Raw genomic sequence first — 18,645 nt, 5'->3', positions numbered from 1 at the left:
AACTGGGAAATTTGTACAAGCCCAATTACTTCTGCCTTAATGGGATGCCAGAAAATGGTACATGTAGTTTTGGTGGCAATAAGTAGCAAGCAGCTAGAAACACATTTCCAATGAGGGGCTGAGATTTAATTTTTTTTTTTTTTTCCTAAAGAGCCCGTAAAAGACGTGATCAGTTCTGCATCACGTCAACCCTGTTCTCTTCTACCTGCCTCTGAACTGAGGGCAGGAGCTACCAAGGAGCCCCACGTTGAAGAAGGCAGGCAAGACCTCTTGGGGAACAAAGATATCCGTTTCCACCTTCCTCCTCTGTCCCATGGTGCTGCCGACACGGATATCTGGATGGAGAAGGGGACCCACAGCCCCACCTTTGCCAAAGCAGCCAAGAGAGAGTCAGCAAGGACCATGCCATGACATGGGGCCCTCGTATGCCTCCAAGGCCCCATGTTCTTTGCACTTTACAGGCGAAGGGCACCTTTCCAGATCAGAGGAGCCCCAAATCTTCCTGTTGTTTCTGTGAGAGCTGATGGGGCAGGACAGGAGGGCTCACACCAGCTGCGCCTCATGAGGCTGGGGTCAGGGAGGAAGCACCCTGGCAAGGGATTTGCAAGGGGGTTTTTGGTCCTTCCGGAGAGCAGCCTGGGTGCAGGGTGCCTGGCCGGGCGCCTGGCCACTGCCAGCTTCTTAATGGGGTTTGTTTTTCAGAAATGCCGACCAGAAGAGCGCGGTCAGGCTTTCTGAAGGATGGCTGCTGGCTCAGCCCTCATAATGCCTGGATGGGGCTGGCCAGCCCCCAGGAGGCTGCGAGGGATGTGGGGCCAGGGGGTGCCCCACGGGCTGCAGGTTACCCTGAAAAACCAGCCATGGCATCTTGAGCACCCAGCTCAGCCCTGGCCAGGGCAGCATCCAGGGGTGCTTGGAGCCCTGAAACAGTGCTGGGGCCCCAGAGCGATGCCCCATGTTGGGCTTGGCCACTGTCCCCATCCCTGTATGGGGCAGAAGCGGGGGTGCCAGGGACTACGCAGGACCAGATTGGAGGATGGTGAGGGCCTGGACTGGGGTCACTTGGACCAGCATGAGGTGACAGGGTGATGCAGGACTGGACCGGGGATGCCCGGGACAGGGAAGGACCTGACCAGGGGTGCCCTGCCCGAAGCAGGGGTGACTGATCCGAGGATGCTGGGGCTGGTGCGGGACTGGACCAAGAGTGTCCTGCCCGAACCGGGGGTGCCAGGGACCAACAGGCGACGCTGGGGGCGGTGCCGAACCGGACCGAGGGTGCCGCGGACCGAATCGGGACCGGACCGGGAGTGTTCTGCCCGAAACGGAGGTGCCGGGTACCGGACCGGGAGGGGCGGGGCCGGGGCGGGACCGGACCGGGGGTGCCGGGGCCGGACCGGACGGGGATGCAGGGGGTGCCGGGAGTGCGGGGGTTGGCAGCGGCCCCCGCCCCGCGCCTCCGGGGCCGGGGCCGGACCACGTGCCGCCCGCCCCGCCCCGGCCGCCGTCCCGCCCCGGCGCCGCCCCGGTGCCGCCGGCGGAGCCAGCGCGGATCGGCCCAGCATGGAGGGGACGCGGCGCGCCCTGCTCCGCCTCGCCGCCGCCTGCTGCCTTCTCTGCGCCCTGCCAGGTACCGGGGGCGGCCGCCCGAGGGGTACCGGGACGGGGGGGCCGGCGGCCCGGGGGGTCCCGCCGGTCTCGCCGCAGCGGGGAGCGCGGCGCCGGGGGCAGCCGTCGGGGCAGCGCCGGGGCCCGGGCTCCTCCGCCCGCTGGTGGGACCGGGGGAGGGAGGGTCTGGGGAGCCCTCCCCGGGGACGGAAACCTCCGGGGAGCAGCGCCCTGGGCCTGGCCACGAAACTCGGGCGAAGTGCCCCCGGCCCCGGGCGCCGTCGCCCGCAGATGCTCGGGGGGGGGCGGGGGGCCGGGCGAGCCCCGCGCTCAAGGCAGCAGCGAGGCCGCCCGCCCCGGCCTTGCCCATACAAGGCAGAGCAGAGCTCGCCCCGCGGGCGCTGCTGCTCCGCCAGCGGAGCCGGGCCGGGTTCACCTCCCCGGCCCAGCGGGGAACCCCGAGGGGATGCGCGGGGAGGGGAGCAGCGAGCCCGGAGGCGCTCGCCCACCGGCATCCAGCCCTGCGAGCCCCGTCTCCCACCCTGCATCTCTTGGGTGCCTACAAGCCGCTGCTGAGCTTCCCACCGAGGGGACCCCGGACAAAGCCCGAGCTCTGCCGCCTCCCCGCAGACACAGGGCGCCCGTCTCATGCTGCGGGAGAGGAGGCGATGCCGGTGTCCGGGATGGAGCAGGAGCCAGACCCTGGCACCAGGCAGCCTCTCCCAGGCTGTGTTTCGGCTCGGCTCCACGAGCAACATGTCCCCACGTGGGCAGGCACAGTCTGCAGCGTGGCGCTGACAGCCCCATCCACCGACACGCCGCCGAGCCCTGCCGCGTGGCTGGGAGCATGCCCCGAGTCGGGGGGCTGTCGCCATCCCCCGTGACCCTGGCAGTGACAAAGTCTGAGCTGGCATTTAGGGGCTTGCCTGGGGCTCAGGAAGCAAATGTGTTTCCTCTTCTTTGCGGCTGAGAAAAAACCCTTGGCCAGACACTGGTTGGATTGCAGCACGGTGATGGCAGCAATAGAGACCAAGGGGTGACACGTAGAAACTCAGTTTCTAATAACTGATTGGGCTGGTAAAACCCTAGCGTAGGTGCCTGCAGGGCTGAGTCCCAGCAGCAAGAGCAGCGCTCAGGCTGAGGTTTTGGGTGCCGGATGCAGTTTGGCTGGGTTTAAGGCTGAGCGTGGGGAAACAGTCCCAAAACAGGCCCCTTTATGTGGGCAAAGCCTTGGGTAATGCTGCGCTCCCCGTGTGAGGGTGGCTGTGCTGTGATGGGGAGCGGGGAGGTGACCGGCTGCTGGCAGAGGAACAACTCGCTGGCAGAGGAACGACTTGGGATTTCCATCGCCGAGAGGAGGAGGAGCTTGGGGCTGCCGCTGGCTGCGCTGGCCCTGTGTGTCACAGCGTTTCCTGCCCCCGGCACACTGGGGTACCCCTGGGGAGCCCCTTGCCCCAGCTGGCTCGTAGGAGCCCTCTCACTGCAAAGTCCAAGACTCAAACTGCTGGAATGTACCAGAATTAAGGTTGTGCTGGGTTTTTCCTGGGATCTTTCGTGCTTAGTGTCCCAATCCCAAAGTCCCTTCACAGCCTCAGAAAATGGCACCTGTGCAGCTGGCCTGGCCCTTGCCCTCATGGCTTTTGGATCCACTAGCTAATCCCAGCCACAGTGGAGAGAGCAAATGTTTTGTGACAATAGATGGCATGGAAGAGATGCCGTCAATAAAAAAAATGCCCCATGGCAAGCACAACCCTTAATGAGACACCAGAGAATCTCAGCAGGACAGTGATGGGGGAAGGGAAAGATTAGCCCCAAAGCTGACAGTCCCTAGACAAACCCATCCAAAACCGGGCTTGTCCCAGCTCCATGAGCTGGTCTCTGCCCTGCTCCCAGCGCAGATCCCCTTTGCCCCACATTGTCCGGCAGCGCCTGCTCCCGCTCCCCAGCCGGGTTTGCTGCAGGGCCGCAGACGGGCTCGGGCTGCTGCGGCCACCGCGCTCTGCCCACCCTGGCCTCTCAATGCAGCCTTTCTTCACTGCCTGCGGAAATCCACTTCCTCCAGCACCGTTAGCCTTACAAATAAAACCCCGAGTAATTTTGGTCTGGGCATTTTGCTGCCTCCCCCTCCTGCACCGAGCTGCCTCACAAGCAGAAGGGATAGCACAGGGCCGGGAGTGGCACAAGGGCATAAAGCCCTGTCTGTCGGCACCTGGGGCCATCCACACAGGTGGGCAGCGTGTCCGCTTGCAGAGCCCCGCAGCCGATTTGCCATGATTTTTTTCCCCTTGCTTGCCCAGGACAAGGGGGAGTAGATGGACCCCACCCCACCCTGGCTGGACGGCTCCAGCTCTCCTGTACCCAGAATTGAGCCACAGCTCAGTCCTCTCCTCAGGGTGGTACCTCCGGCTTTGTGGGGTAACCACTGACCCTGCACCGCCTCCCCAGCCCCATCATGTCATGCTGTCGGTCTTCGATGCCGTTTTTGCATGAGCTCTTCCCCCAGCCCCAGGTGCAGGGTGGATCTTGGCTCCCTGCTGCCCATCCAAGGCCTGATGTACTGGGCAGGGGCAAAGCACTCGCCTCCTTCAGCTCCCTTGGCCCCATCCCTCCGGGCAAAGGGGAGCAGGGACAATCCAAAGCACAGAGGCCCCTCTCCCTCCTTCCTTTCCACCAAGAACCTCCGGGTGGGCAGGCGCAGTTCTTGCTGCAGGGGTTTCCACGGGGCTGCCTTGCAGTGACACTGGCTGCCTTTATCCCCACCGCACTCTGTGGGGAAGCTCTCATAAGGCTCAGCACCGCTCAGGTCTGGGGCTGTGTCCTGAGCCGTGTAGGGCTGCTCAGGGCAGGGCCAGGGCACGTGCTCACCCTGCATGACCCAAACTGCAGCTGCTCAGGGCAGGATGCATCCTCCAAGCCCCATGGCCCATGAAACCAGCAGCCACACAGCTAGAAGGTCCTGGGGGCAGCTCGGGGCTGGGCAGATTGCCTGATGTCCAAACTCCCCCCAGCTCATGCCACACTGCACTGGACACCAGGCTCCTTGCTGACATGGGGCTGCTATTAAGGCAAGTGGCTAATTAATTTTCTCCTAATGATGTGAGTGCTTCCTCCACTGCAGCTGTGACTCCCAAGGTAAGCAAGGCAGGGCTGGCTGATGCCAGAGCTCCCTGCTGTTGCTGTATTATTGGGGTTACGCAGCCCCAGAGAAGGGCAGGCTTCCCAGGCTTTGGGTGCCATGCGTGTCCCCAGCAGCCTCTGGGCAAAGGGGTCTTCATCACGGCTCAGTCCCTCCACCGAGGAACAAAGCAAACAACGTGGGAGCCTCCTGGGCACCTTCTTGCCAAGCAGGGTGCTTTGTAGCTGCATGGGGCCAGTGGAAAATAACTGTCTGGTGTGACAGTGGTGACTGAGCAAGGCAGCCTGCTCTCCCCTTTTGCCCTGCCATGGGAATTCGGGATACGCCCCCTTGCCTCTAAATGGGGCATCAGTGATGTGGCTTCATGCAAACCTGTGGGAAAGCACAGTTTCTTGCATCTCTCCCCGCCCCGGCTGGGTGGGAAAGGGCTCACGTGGCAGGGCTAGGCAGAGCGTGCCACCCTGGGGTGCTGCGTCCTGCAGGCAGGCGCTCGGGCTGGCGCTGCCCCCCTCCCCAACGCAGCTCCCCGGCTCAGGCTCCGGCACCGCTGCATGCTCTGGGCATGTCTGTGCTGCTTTATGGCTTTTCCTAGTACTGAAGAACCTGTGCTCGGCATTTATGGCGCTGTTTCCAGGGCTGCTCATCTCTGCTCTCCAAACTCTTGCTCTGCCCGGCTCTGCTATGCCACCATCGGCTGGTTGTCCCTATCCCAAATGCATTGCCACCAAAGAAGGCGGTAGCACTGGCACACTCCTGGCTCCCCTTTTTACTCCCCAGGGGTTCAAGCTTGAGGCTCGGCAACCACAGATGCCCTGGGGAAGCATCCTCCTGCCTGCCTGGGCAGGCTGGGCGCTGGGCTGTCCCTCCCCAGCGCTGTGCTCGCTTGGTGCCCCATATCTAATCTGAGCTCCGTCTCGTGCTCAGCTCGTGGCCACCTGCCTATCGGGCTGGAAGGAGCTTCTTGGTCAGGAGACCCGGTTTCTATTCCTGTCCCTTACTGCAGCCCTTGCTTTGCAGCCTGCCTGGCCTGGCAGCTTTCCAGGGCCACGCTGGGTGCTCAACACCCCCAGTTCACACGCACACACCCCCAGTTTTGCTGCCTGTGCAACAGGGCTCAGCTTGCAGAGGCCACGTCGGGTGCGGTGAATTAACTTGCTGCTGCACAAGAGCTTCGCTGTGGTCCTCGAGCAGGCTGCAAGGTCCGATCTGTCCCTGCGCCCCATGCCCGGACTCCTCGCAGCAGACGGAGCCCATTCAGCCTCTCTCTGCTGGGATGGGGATGGGGACAGTCCTGGCATCAGCCCTGGCAGGGAAAGCCCTGGAGCCTGCAGCAAAATGCAGTGGCATCCTGCCTCCATCAAGGTCCTGCAAGGTATCAAACTGGAGCTGAGCTTACAAAGCAGTTGCCCTTCGTACCAGATCTGCATCTCTGAGCCTCGCTTTGTGGCGATGAGGGTGTTTGCTCTACAGCATCCTTGGGTGCATCTGGCACCTACATGAAGGGTTCCAGAAATCTCTTCTGCCACTTTTTTTTTTTTTTTTTTATTCCAAGCTCTGAGTTAAGAAGAGGTCAAGCTCGGCTGGTATCCAATCAGCAGCTACTCCAGTTCTGCTTTTAAATGAAATTAGGAGCCTTGGTTTTAAATCCCACTATATGGTTCTATTTGCATTTACACTCAAGCTCTTTTCCCTTGAAGAGGTTGTTTAATTACCGTTGGTTGGTAACCATAAAAATGTAATAACTGGCAACAAAAGATAATTTCTACACAATGGAGTACTTTGCTAAGCAAGAGGATATAATATAATTGCTGAAATACATATAAGTTACAGCTTACGCTGTTACTTTTTAAACATATTTGCATTTTATTAGGTTGTTTGCGATTTGAGCTATTACACTTAAATGGAAATTGAATTCAGTTAGTGCACAAAAATAGCATTTTAGAAGGGTTTGGGTGCCTTTTCAATGAATCAGAGTAGTGGTTTGACATGCATTCTGTAGGAAGCTGATTTAAGTGAGGTGCTATCCGCAGACAGGGGCAGCCTGCGCAGGAGGATATATCCGCACGGGCACTTTTTCTGAAATCCTGGGTGGATCCTTTCTCGTCTTTGTGCTCAGCTCTCGCCTGCGTCTCTGTGCGCCTCTTCCAGTGGTGACTGCAGCCTGCACCCTGCTGCCCTGCTCTCCCTTGAGCCCCAGCAGCCAGCCTGCCGCTGGCTTCCTTACCTTACATGGCTCTCCTACATCTCACCCTAAGAAGGATTTTAGAAATGGTGGTAAAGCCTATGGATTGGAATCGGGTTTATGTTGACCCTTGGGGAGCTCAGGCTGCTGTTTCTGGCTGAGATAGGAAGGAGGGTGCAGAGGATGCTGCTGGGACTGGGGCAGGAGGGTTGTGGCAAGAGATCGTCTGCAGGCTGGTCCAGCTGAGGCCCTGCTCTGTCTCGCTGCCTTGTTTTATTCTGAGAAACAAATAGATGGTGGGGTGGCTGCTGTGGCAGAGGATGGAGGAGATGTCCCCGCTCTGTGTGGCTGCCCTGACGGAGCAGTGGTGCTCTTGTGCTGGTTGTGCAAACCTTCCTCAGCCCCTTGCTTGGCCCCAGCCCTGAAACTTGGGCAGGGAGCACAAAGCAGGAACGGCCCCATCTCCTGCAGAGCTGGCTTCCTTCACTCCTCTCCGTTATGGCATATTTATACCATGTCTGCTCTGGAGCTGGTGGGAGCTCGGGTTGATGCATGTAGGTCCCTCAGTGTCGTCATGCAGCGCTGGAGAGGGGCTGAAGTCGTGGGCTGATGCTCAGAGCTCTCCCTTCCCTCGTGCAGCAGCGAGTGTTTCCCACCCTTGTCCAAGGCAGGGGCTTCTCGGCTGGCTGCATCCCTCCTCCCTTGGGGCCACTCTCTTCCTTCACCCCTCTTGTTTCCCAGACAGAGGTCACTGCAGTCAACACTGTCTGATGGGAGCTGCCGCTCCAAATCCACCAGCCCTGCCCTAATGTGGTCTGAGATCACTGGTTCTCACCATGCGCAGACTGAGCCTGGTGGTTAGCACAGACGCAGGGCAGGAGCGGGACTGTAGTGAGGGGACTGCCAGCCAGCTCTGCTTTAGCAGGCACTGCAGCGTAACCAAAGCAAACCCACCCTTGGTTCCCCATCAGGGAAACAAAGATGCTGTTATTATCAGAGTTCTTGCTTGCAGCTGGTCCTGCTTCTTCATTTGCAGTACAGTCATAGTTGCTTTATTATGGACCCAAGGGTGACTGCACCTTCACCAGCTGTCTTGGGGTGCTGTAACTGTCAGGCCTTGGAGGATTCCAGAGGAGGTGAAGCATCCATGCTAACTCCTTCCCTCTCCATCTGACACAAGAGGGGCACGGTTCCCTTTTGTCTCCAGGAGCCGATGAGGGCGATACCTTAGGCAGTGCAGCCACAGCCTCCCTGGCATGTGGTGCAGGAAGCAAAGCTCCTGCAGGAAGATGCCAGAGTAACGAGCTCTGACCTGCGTCTCTATAAGTAACTGATAAACAGCTAAAAACATCATCGCTCAGTGACTGGAGCAGCAGTGACAGTGCTGGAGCTGGGGATTTTCTGACCTGTCAGGTATGAAGGATCCAGAGCAAACCACATTGGTTGGACCCCGGAGGATCACAGCTGGTGTGGGGTTTGCTGGGTCTCATCCAGCACAGCCAGCTGCAGCAGCTTCACAGCAGAGCCGTGCTCTCCCCCACTGTACTGCAGGGTTTGCACCGGAGCTGGGTGGGAACGGGTAACAAAGTTGTGGCATTGCAGCAACGATGTAGCAAATCTTAATGCAAGGCCCTGTGGGGGAGTATTTTTATTTTAAAACAAAACTGAAGTAAAACTCATTAGTGCTTGCACTCTTAACACCCACATGCTCATAAGCACCAAGTTGCACCTATCGGGTATTTCCCCAGGTGCTTTGCTTGGTGACTGTGTGTTGGCTTTGGATGTGCGCTTACCCCTTAGGAGCTGACGGATGGTGATCGTGATCTTTTCTCAGTCTGTCCCCGAGTGATCAGGATTTACTCACTGTCCTTTGTTTCCTTGCCCATCTTAAGGCTCTTGCCTTGTTCTCTATCTTCCCACCATCATCTCTTAATGGCTTGAGTCTTTGTGTTAGCCTGGTTTAGGCTCTCCCTTTTTTCAGGCTCTCCTTTTTTTCCTGAGCTGGGTGTGCTGTGATGTGCTGGGCTGGATGACCAGCTAATCCAGGTGCCATCAACACCTGCCGTGCTCAAAGGCTTCTGAGCCAGTGCCCTGCTGCCCCAGCAGTTCCCCTTCCTGCTCCATACCTGCCAATTTTAACATCTCTTCTGCAATTCTCTACAAACCAGGTTTTACACACCACAGCGCTGTGTTACGCCAGACCCAGGCCAGCTGCTGCTATAGTACAAGCCTTTCTGCAATAATCCTGCTATGTTCCTGTGGGATGCAGGGCTGGAGCAGCCTGTCCGCCTGGGCACCGCTTCCTTGGCGGTCATGAGCACCGGGTAATTCTGCGGGAAGCAGCCATGTGGCTACTTATGGAGAGAAGAGCTTAGGGAAATACTACTCCCGCTAGCTCTCCCTCTTGCAGACAGCTGGGAGCTGTGCGTGCAGCCCATCCTTATTTGCAGGGTGGGGGGAGCTGCTTGTCCCCACAAACCCTCCTGCCCCACAGCACCTCCTGGCAGGGATGCCAGTTGCTGACACTGCAGGAAGGTGCCCTGGCGTGGGGCATAGGGCCCAGACTCGTCTGCCTTCCCCCTGGCTTTCCTTTCCTAGTCAGAAACTGGCACAACTGTTTCAGAGTTGCTCACGCCTTTGTGCAAGACAGCTCTCCCCAAATCTTTCCTCTGCATGACCCCAATCACAGCTTGCCATCCTGTGGGAGGCTGTCCCAGGCACAGGCCAACTATTCAAAGCAGCACATAGCCAGGCTCGCCGCTGGCCGGGCACCTGGCCACCACCTTTCCTGTTTACCTCATGGTGACAGCGCAGCTCTGTGTGCGTCTCTTGCTGCGTAGGAGCAGGTAGTCGGGTGTTTACAGAGCGAGCATGTGCCAATGCCCAGCCGGGATCCTTCAGCATTGCCCAGCGCAGGCTCTGGAGCTGCTGGGATCTCAGCCAGCAGGCAGCGTGCTGAATAGCAATGCTGGGTTTAGAGCTGGAAATTGTCACATGAAGAGCTGTGGGCTTTGGTGCCTGATCCCGGGAAACGCAGTGCTCAGCTCTTTTCCTTCCAGGTGTTACTGGTGTAACCGTATCCTACGCCTTACCTCCATTTCAGAGAGCAGCTTGCTTTGTTTAGAGGCACGTTCTGGCCACAGACAGCTGGATGCAGGCGAGGCCAAAGGGAACATCACTTATGCCTTTGGCCTTCATGTTTAAGTTGCCCCAGCTGGGGCTCCCCTTGAGAGCTTGTTCTCCGAATGTGCTGAGCGGGGTTGTGCTGTCTGCTTGTGCATCCCCCGCGGGAGCCCTCCTGGGACTGGGGCCCTGGGCCGGGGAAGCACAGCTCCGACAGGCTGCTTCGAGGTTTTGAATTCTCCAGCTGGTCAGGGTACTGCGAAGGTCTCTTGAGAGAGATGTATTGTGTCTTTTTTTTTAGGGCCTGTTAAGTGCTGTAGCTGGAGAAGAGCTCTGATAACTATGTCCGTTCTGAAGAGCTTTTAAAAACTGCTGAGATTTCCCCAAAGCCTTAGTAAGAGAGTGGGCTGCTTTGTTGGTGGATGAATGTTTCTTGGTTACGGCATCTGCCTCGGATGCTTCTCCACTGTGGAGAGAGAGGGCATGAAGATGGATTTTCTTCAGTACCTTTATTTTTTTCTGTAGTTGGCTCATCACACCTCTGTGGCTTGGGTAGAAACTTGAACTGAAATCATCAAAATATTGACCATGCAATGTTTTTAAATTGTCTGGAGAGTCCATCCTGATGTGGCTACATTTCTTTGTTTTCTTCCTGTTTACACCCTAAAAAACCTTCACAGGATCTGTGTTTATGAATGGGCAGTGTAAAAGCCTTGTGGTTTTCCTCCTCCCGCATGCTGTCACACCGTCTAGCGCCTGTGGATCCAGGGGGGATCCTTGCTCGCTGCAGGTTCCTGCTAGGGAAGCTGGCCCTGTTTGCTGTAGTGGGAGGCTGAGTAGCTCCCCATTTCTATGACAACAGTCGCACTTTATGGTGGTGATGTGTTCATAAATAGCTCATGAAGGTGGCTCCCAAAGTACACCACCAGCCCTGTTAGCTGTAGTACTCTCCCACTACCCATTTCACCTTTCCCTTTAGCAGCAAGCCCACACTACTGCTAAGACGACTAGCAATATATGCTTTACCCTTGCCAGCCACAGACTTTTTAAACATCACTTTTCTACACTTCATTGGGCCAGGGGAGCTAGAGGATCTACTTCCACTTTTTCCCCACTTGTATTTTTTCTGCACCACTTCTGACTCTTTCTCAATGAACCAAGGAAGACTTATCTAAGTTTCTCACAGAATCAGGTCTCAGGTGGTATTTTAAAAAAAAAAACAACCAAATCCTCTACAAAGGTTTAAGAGGTGCTCCAGGGTAGAGGAGTTAGTGATGCTGACCCCACAGAACAGGAGCACAGGGCTTGAGAGGGAGGAGGGTAAAGACAGGTCCCCTAGAGCAGGTCCCTGCCTCGGAGAGGCCAGGAGGACAGAGGAGCTTTCCCAAGTGTGAACCTGTGCTGGATTTGGAGTTAAGGGGATGGAGGGGTTCAGTTCCTGGCCTTCTCCTCTGTTTCCCCTCTCAGTGTGGGATCTCTGACAAACTTCTCAGCATTTCTTAACTCTATTCCGTAGGAGAGGGACAGAAGACAGTAGAGAACCTGGTGACAGCATCACCTTTTAGCACAGTGCTAACCTCGCATCAGCCAAGGGAAGCCTCTGACTTCAGTCCAGTGACTACTGCCATTCCTGAGACAAGCCTGGAGAAAAACTTGACTGCTGCAACACTCAATGCCACTGGAGCCCACGCTATGGAGATGGAGGATGCCTCCATCCCTACCACCCCCATGGTAGGCACCAAGGCAGAGAGACTGCAGGTTTCCACCACTGCCAGCCCCGGTGACGTCACAGTTACACAGCGTGAGCACCACAACATGAGCTTGACAGTCAACAGCAGCACTGAAATCCCCTCCCCTACCCCGACTACCAGTACTCTGGAAGAAAACCAGCCCAACCATGAAGTCACAGAGCCTTTCAGCACAACTGAAGAAATGGATGACGCAAGCAGTGCAACCCCCACGCTTCCTCTGAACAGCGTGCCAGGTGAGGTTTTGCCTTTACTGCCTGTGCAGAAAGTCCTGCCCCAAGGATGCACAACCTGGAAACTTCTGTGAACTCTCATGGGAACTGGAGAGAGGGGGAAAAGGGGAATGAGCCATTAAGCACGGCCAGTTCGGTGGGACTGACTTGCAGAGGTGCTGTTAGTTCAGCATTTTCTTTGCAAACCCCATTAATTATGGTATTAATTGTGCTGGCTGCTTTCTGATGAGGACATTGATTGTGTGCAGGGAAGTCCTTTATATATCTCATCCACAACAACATGCTTCAGCAGTGCTGCCCAGCTGGGCTGTTTCTGCACCAGGGCTGGGAGCTTGACAGGAGCCTTCCCTGCTGCCTGCAGAACAGGGCAGCACACCCTCCCTTAACACAAAGCATGGAGATGGGCAGGCACAAGCATCAGCCCACCCATCCCTGGGCAACCATGGAAACCCCTACCCTACCTTCAGATCCCTCTGGGCAGTGTGGGGACTGGCTATAGGGTCTGCAATCCCAGTCTCGCCCACCTTGGGGCCTGCCAGGCTGTCACACACCCCTGATGCAAGGCAGATATTGATTGACTGTTGATTTGCATAGTGTTCATGTACAACTGCATCCTTCGCCCTAGCTTGTGTCACAGGGTCCTGCTGTTCTGTGATGCACAGACATAGCCTCAGGGGATGCTGCTACCCAGTCCCTGGGCAGCCTCCTTTGTGCTCCCATAAGGAGGGATGAGAGACCTTTCCCAGTCTTTTGTTCTGGGGTGATCTCCAGCTCTGCGCAGAGCTGTTTGAGGCTTCTTTGCTTGTCCTTTGTCCCCAGAGGATAGGACTTGTGGGCCCAGCTGAGGTTGGCTGACATTGCAGATTGGCACATATGAAAACCAAGAGGACTTTCTAAGCACTGTGCCTTATAGCGTGGCTCAGCTGTGGCTGTGCTATAGGACCTGCTTGTTTTCCAAAGGATTGTCAATAAGCTGCTTTTCCTATAGTCCCAGCAGTCTTCCTTACAGCCTTGCTTCCATCTCGTCCAGTCTCACAGAACAGTGCGCTTGCACTTTATCCTTTGAAATAACTGCTTGTTCCTATTTTGCAGCAACAACTAACAGCTCTCAGCTGGGGCCTTTTGATGGGCAGACTGTGGGGCCCACAGCAGCAAGGTCTGAAACCAGGCCAGGAACGAGCCCTGCGGGTGCCACGGAGGAGAGCACCATGGAGCCCAGAACCTCCTCTGCTCCCATCTCCACCGTAGGGAGCACGTCCTCTGCTACCACTTCCAGTACTGTGACGGTGAGACCCCTTGTGACCAGCTCCACGTCTACCAGCACAGCTGCCATCCCCACCAGCACGTCTGCACTGGATCAGCCATTAGAGCCCATGCACGAGAAAGCTTCTGTGTTGGATGTTGGCGATGACGAAAATCCAGGTAAATGCTCTGCTTTTGTCCCTGCTCTCACAAAACATGGCAAAGGGTTGGGGCTACCTCAGATTGCTTCTCGGTTGTACTGAGCAGAACCAGAAAAGCAAGGCTTTGCTACTCCAGCCCCTGAAGGCTCTCCTTTGGCCTCATTCCCTTGGTATCCTTGCAGAGCTACCCAGTTCTCCTTTGGCTGGTACAACGAGGGCTGATCCCTTGGTAATCACTGTGATCTCCGTCTTCATTGTCATGGTGGGCATCCTAGGCCTGGTGGGCTTCTTGAGATACCGCCAGCACAACAGCCGCATGGAGTTCCGGCGCCTGCAGGACCTGCCCATGGTGAGTAATGCCTTCAGCCCAGCCTGACATGGTCTGGCCTGCTACTGGCTGCTTTGCAGTTCCCCTTCTACTACATTAGCAATGCTTTGGGTATTTGCAGCAGCAAGAATGCTGATCACAACTCCTGTTCCCTCTTAGGTCCCTCTCCTTCAAACCTCCCAGGGTTTGAATCAAGACAGCAAGTCTCAAGGTTGGCCACTAAAGCAGCTCTCTGCCTTCCCCTCACTCTGCAGGGGAATGCTAAGAGGTTAAATAGAGAGAGGAAGGGGAGCTCCATCCAAACTTCCCCTGAAATTACACCTTCCTAGCCTCTCCTCCTGTATTCTGATATATTTGCTTTGTGACTATGACAAAGCAGATTCTGTGCACTGTTCCAGGGAGGTTGTCTGTCTGTCTGCGTTTGACCCTTTAGGGATATAAAAAGATATGAGGATTTCAGAGGCTGGATTGGCTCTGGGGAAGCTGCAACTAACTCAGTGCTCTTTCTGGGACAGAGGAGTACCGATTCCCTTCTGCAGCTAGCAAGCAAGCTGATGTTGTTTCAAGCTGAGTGGAGTTTTCCACAGCCAGGGTTTTTCACATCCCTGCAGCAGACAGGGTCTTCCTGCTTCTCCTCCTCTTCTCTCCAAAAGCTGCAGCAGGAGGGGAGAGTGACAGTCCAAAGATCCAGGAATTGCACAGGGACAGCATTTAGGTGGATTGCTGGGCAGATGGCCACACTGTGACAGTGTGGATGAGAAGGCTGTGCTGCCTGCACAGCACTCTTCCAGGCTGGGACTGTATGCCATCGTGCAGACATCTGATTAAAGCACGCTATTCTCTGCTTCTAGGATGACATGATGGAAGACACCCCTCTCTCACTCTACAGTTACTAGGCAACCAGGCTGTCCTCTGCCTGGCCAGCTGAACTTCCCAGAGGAGAAGGCCTTGAGGACTTGGTCCCAGACGATCTGCTGAGGAATGAGGGGCTGTGATTTGCACACAACTGAAAGATCCTTTTCAGATGGCTTTTGGTTTTAGACTTTTTAAATAGTTCAATGTTGAAGTTTTTATGCTGGGAATCAGAGCCCAAGTCTGGCCCTTTCCTCCAGGCTCTCCTCGAAACAATGCCCTGAAAAGGTGCCGCCTCCTTTTAGTGTGGTGACCAATTAGCCAAGACAACCTTTGCCATCACATTCTGCATGGATGTCTTCTGTCCATCTTGGCCACTGCTGCTTTCAAAGGAGGTGGGCAAGTGATCCATACAAGAGCTCTTAACACTGGTGGTGTCAGCACAGTGCTAGCAAAGGAGACTGCTGTTTTCTGAGGGAGCCAAGGATGTGGAAATCGGTTCTCTTGGGCTCCCTCTTGTTCTGTATTTTTAAGGTTGTTTGGTTTTGGTTTTTTTTCTTGCACTTTTTTTGTTCCTGTTTCAGCTTTAGTCCTGGGATTGGCACTGCCTATCCTGAAACACCTACCAGGAGGATGACAGACTGCTCTGCTTCCTTCCTACATGGATACCTTTTCTCTTTAACCAGGGAAAAGAGTTTTGTGGCCACTGGAGAAGTGCCCTTGCTACTTGATGTTGCTTTGAAGTTGCTGGGAGGAAAATTAACATAATTTTAGCTTAACAGGGCTTGATAGGACTCAGGCTATTGCCAATTAGACACACTAATTTGGTCTCACCAAAATTAGGAAACTGTCTCTCCCATACTTGATGCTTTCAACATATGCGTAAACTCCTTGCCCAGGCTCAGTAAATGCTTTAGTCCATTTCCCTGCCTGGATTGACACGTGCCTTTCCTCAGGTCCCTGCCATTTTGCTGCTAGCATCTGGTTGCTGAAAGTTGTTGTACAAAACTAGTACTGCACTCTCCCTCCTCTGCTATGCAAGGTCAAAGCTCCTTTACCTTCTAATGTTGGTCTTTGAGCCAGTTCGTGTCTTGTCATGAGGACAGATCCTGGATGTAGGTGCCTTCCTCCCCTTCCCTTTCTAGGTGTTAGGCTGATTAGATTCTGCACTTTCACCTCAAAATATCACTGCTGTAGACTGCATCCAAGGCTCTTGAGGCCCCTCAAGAAAACCCATGGACCAGAGCCTCTGAGTGTAAGTCTGAGGATCTTTTGGTGCCCTTGCCTCAGAAAGACCGGAGTGTGTGTGACATGAAAGCCTTCATGTAATTAACACCTGCTCCTGTTTTCTAATTCACATTTGACTGCAGGTAAAGAGAAACATATGCCTTCTGTAGAGTGTTTGATTTTTGACTAAGCCATTTGCTCCCTCAGGATACAGCAAGGTCTAGAGATTATCTACCACATTGCTCTTACAAGCTTCAGTCTCTCCTCTCCTTTCGGTAGCAACACTCACTGACCCCGCAAAGGACAGATACCAGGCCTCGCTAGCAAAAGTATCTTTTTTTTCCAGTGCTGTTATTGCTTGTCTTAGCAGGGAAAGGGGAATTTCCCCATCAGCAGGGCTCAAATTATCTGCAAAGCCCGAAGATGGAGCAGAACCGGTCTGGGTTAAATAGATGAACTGGGTAAGGCAGCAGTTCCTCCTTCCTGCGTTACTGCTTCCGAAGTGGCTGACAAATGGCTGCAGCGCAGTTTGGGTTCAGCTGTTGGCTTTGGCCTTGCATCTGTTTATTGTAAGGATGCCCAGTAAAATAGGGAAGAAGGGTTGGTTCTCTCCTACTATTATTGCATGAAAACTAAAGGGCAATTGTCACAACTCCAAAGCTTTTGTATCAAGCATTGTCTGCACAGAGCAATCTCCCTAGCTACAGACTTGTTTCCCCTGCCGGAGGGCAGGGTGCTACTGGTTTTTGGCACAAAGAGAGGCAAGTTAGTGGTGGAAAATAGAACTCCATCCTGGCTGGAACTGGTGCAGGCTGGCATAGCTGGAAAGTGTCCCTGCACACAACCAAAAGGGCAGGGGCTGGTTGTTCTGGTTTCCCATGCATCGCTGTCCAGGGGAAAGGGGTGAGCAAGAAAACTCACCCAACACCAAAGTGCAACTTTCTTTGTAAAATATGTTAATAGTGGATTTTTTTCCTGCAATAAAGTTACAAATGCCAAAGGTGTCCCGGTCCTTATATTTCCATTGCAAATATCTAACTGAAAAGCTTTTGTAGATCACAGTGAATCCTGTGATAGATAAACAGCAGCAGTTTGGGGTAGGAAGACTCACAGAGCTGATACTAGTGGAAACGCCAGACAGCTATAAACCATAGCTCTGAGGGTTCAGAAGGACACCACCCCCTGCTTGTGTTGCTTCTTGTCAGGGTCATTCCCTGTCTGGGTTGACTGAGATTAATTTCTATACAGCCAAATCAGATGAAATCTGTCTTAGAGAACCACACTAGACCAAATAATCTAACATGCACCTTTAGACTCTCATGCTTTGCCTCTGATTGAAGATATCCTTATTCTCGTCTGTTGTCAACTGTAACCCCGAACTCTACTTACAGAAATATCCTGAAAGCCAGCCTAATCCAAACCTAAGTAGCATCATCTGTCATGCTTCTTTCTATAGTACAGAAGACAAAGCAAATTGAAAGGCACGTACTTCTTTTTGTTTAGCTTTATAGCTGTTTTGATCTCTTCTCTTTGGAGCTCAGGCCCACAGGGAGGTAAGCGCTCATGGTTTGTTTCAAAAGCCCAGCTCTTGCTACAGACCTGGTAAGAGTCTCTCCTGAGCTAATGGTCTCTCCTAGCTGTTACAATACTTGGGCAAAATCATCCAGCTCATATCATAGACTGTTTGTGTTGCAAGATTTTCTACTGCAAAAGCAAAATATGGTGAATGAAACTACTTGGTCATTGTGCTTATGCTGGTTTTGAAAGAGTTCCCACAACAAATCTAGAAAAGCAAATCCCTGGAAGATCTAGAGCAAGGGGAGAGCAAACAAAGACTTCTTAACCTAGCAAAGTGCTTGCTGAGTAATCTGAAAACTCGGGGGTGAACTCTAAACCCTGCAGAGATTTCAGTCCTGTCCCAACATACAACCATACAAAACAGAAGAACTAAGTAACGGAACAAAGATGCTACAACTAAGCCAGCCTTCTCTGGTCGGAAGTCAGCATTACTCTGGTGGTTTGTGTCGGAGTTTCCTCTGTTCTGCCTTTTTACCACCAAGCCCACTCAGAGCTGATTCATTCTTTGCAGAACAAACTGCTGAGCTGCCTTGTTAGAGAGGTAGCATAGAGCAGCTCTCCGTTAGCTGGAGAGAGGGCAGCCGGGCAGGCTTGTGCAGGCAGCCACCCTCAGGAGGCACGAAGCTTACTGCTTTTGCCCAGCCAAGTTCTGACCTCCCAGCCAGGTGATGCTATCTCTGAGGTGGCCAGATTTGGAGATGGACTGTGGGCCAGTTGTATGGGCTTCATCTTTCCCGTGCAGCAAAGCAAACTGACAGAACCAGAAAACAACTGTTGCCAATTTCTGCATGTCCCTTTGAACACAGCTCTCGCTTTTGATGAGGCTTAGTTTTAATGCCTCCTAGGGTAAGGCACAATTATATTATTAATTAGCAAGGGAACAAGAATCAAATCAAATCACTTACATTTAAAGGCAAATAGGAGGGAAAAAAACCCAGATAAAAAAAAAGCAGAGTTTGAGACCCACCTGCCTTCCCTTCCTCCCGTCTCCAGACTCATGTTTTGAAGGGAAGGGGATTTGAGCACCTGAAAAGAGACAGTGCTAGAGCTGCTCTGCCAAGGGCAGGGCTACCTGTGCTACATGCTGGTTCTCTGCCCACTCAGTTTTCCTTCGTGGCTCAGTGCCTGTAGTTTAGCTTTGGACACTGTGTATTTTCACTATCATGTCACATTGCAAGTCTGTAAATAAGGCTACAGACAGTGTTCAGAGACAGAGAAACTGCCATGAGA

General features: G+C 54.3%; 1 protein-coding gene across 1 annotated transcript; it reads left to right on the top strand.

Annotated features, from left to right (window-relative positions):
• Positions 1-1,540: 1,540 nt before the first annotated feature.
• On the top strand, positions 1,541-16,831 carry LOC143161365 (uncharacterized). Its single transcript, XM_076340322.1, has 5 exons — positions 1,541-1,627; positions 11,563-12,030; positions 13,120-13,449; positions 13,613-13,779; positions 14,610-16,831. Exons 1-5 carry the CDS (start codon positions 1,561-1,563, stop codon positions 14,652-14,654), a joined length of 1,077 nt encoding a protein of 358 aa, XP_076196437.1. The 5' UTR covers positions 1,541-1,560; the 3' UTR covers positions 14,655-16,831.
• The last annotated feature ends 1,814 nt before the right edge of the window (positions 16,832-18,645 follow it).

The sequence above is a fragment of the Aptenodytes patagonicus genome, chromosome 5 (assembly GCF_965638725.1).
Source record: "Aptenodytes patagonicus chromosome 5, bAptPat1.pri.cur, whole genome shotgun sequence".
NCBI lineage: Eukaryota > Metazoa > Chordata > Aves > Sphenisciformes > Spheniscidae > Aptenodytes > Aptenodytes patagonicus.
This window is presented reverse-complemented; position numbering and strand designations above follow the sequence as displayed.

Coding starts and splice junctions, on each gene's coding strand:
- LOC143161365 (XM_076340322.1), top strand. CDS start 1,561: ATGGAGGGGACGCGGCGCGCCCTGCTCCGCCTCGCCGCCGCCTGCTGC. Junction 12,031..13,119: donor TCCTCTGAACAGCGTGCCAG/GTGAGGTTTTGC, acceptor CCTATTTTGCAG/CAACAACTAACAGCTCTCAG. Junction 13,780..14,609: donor GCCTGCAGGACCTGCCCATG/GTGAGTAATGCC, acceptor CTCTGCTTCTAG/GATGACATGATGGAAGACAC.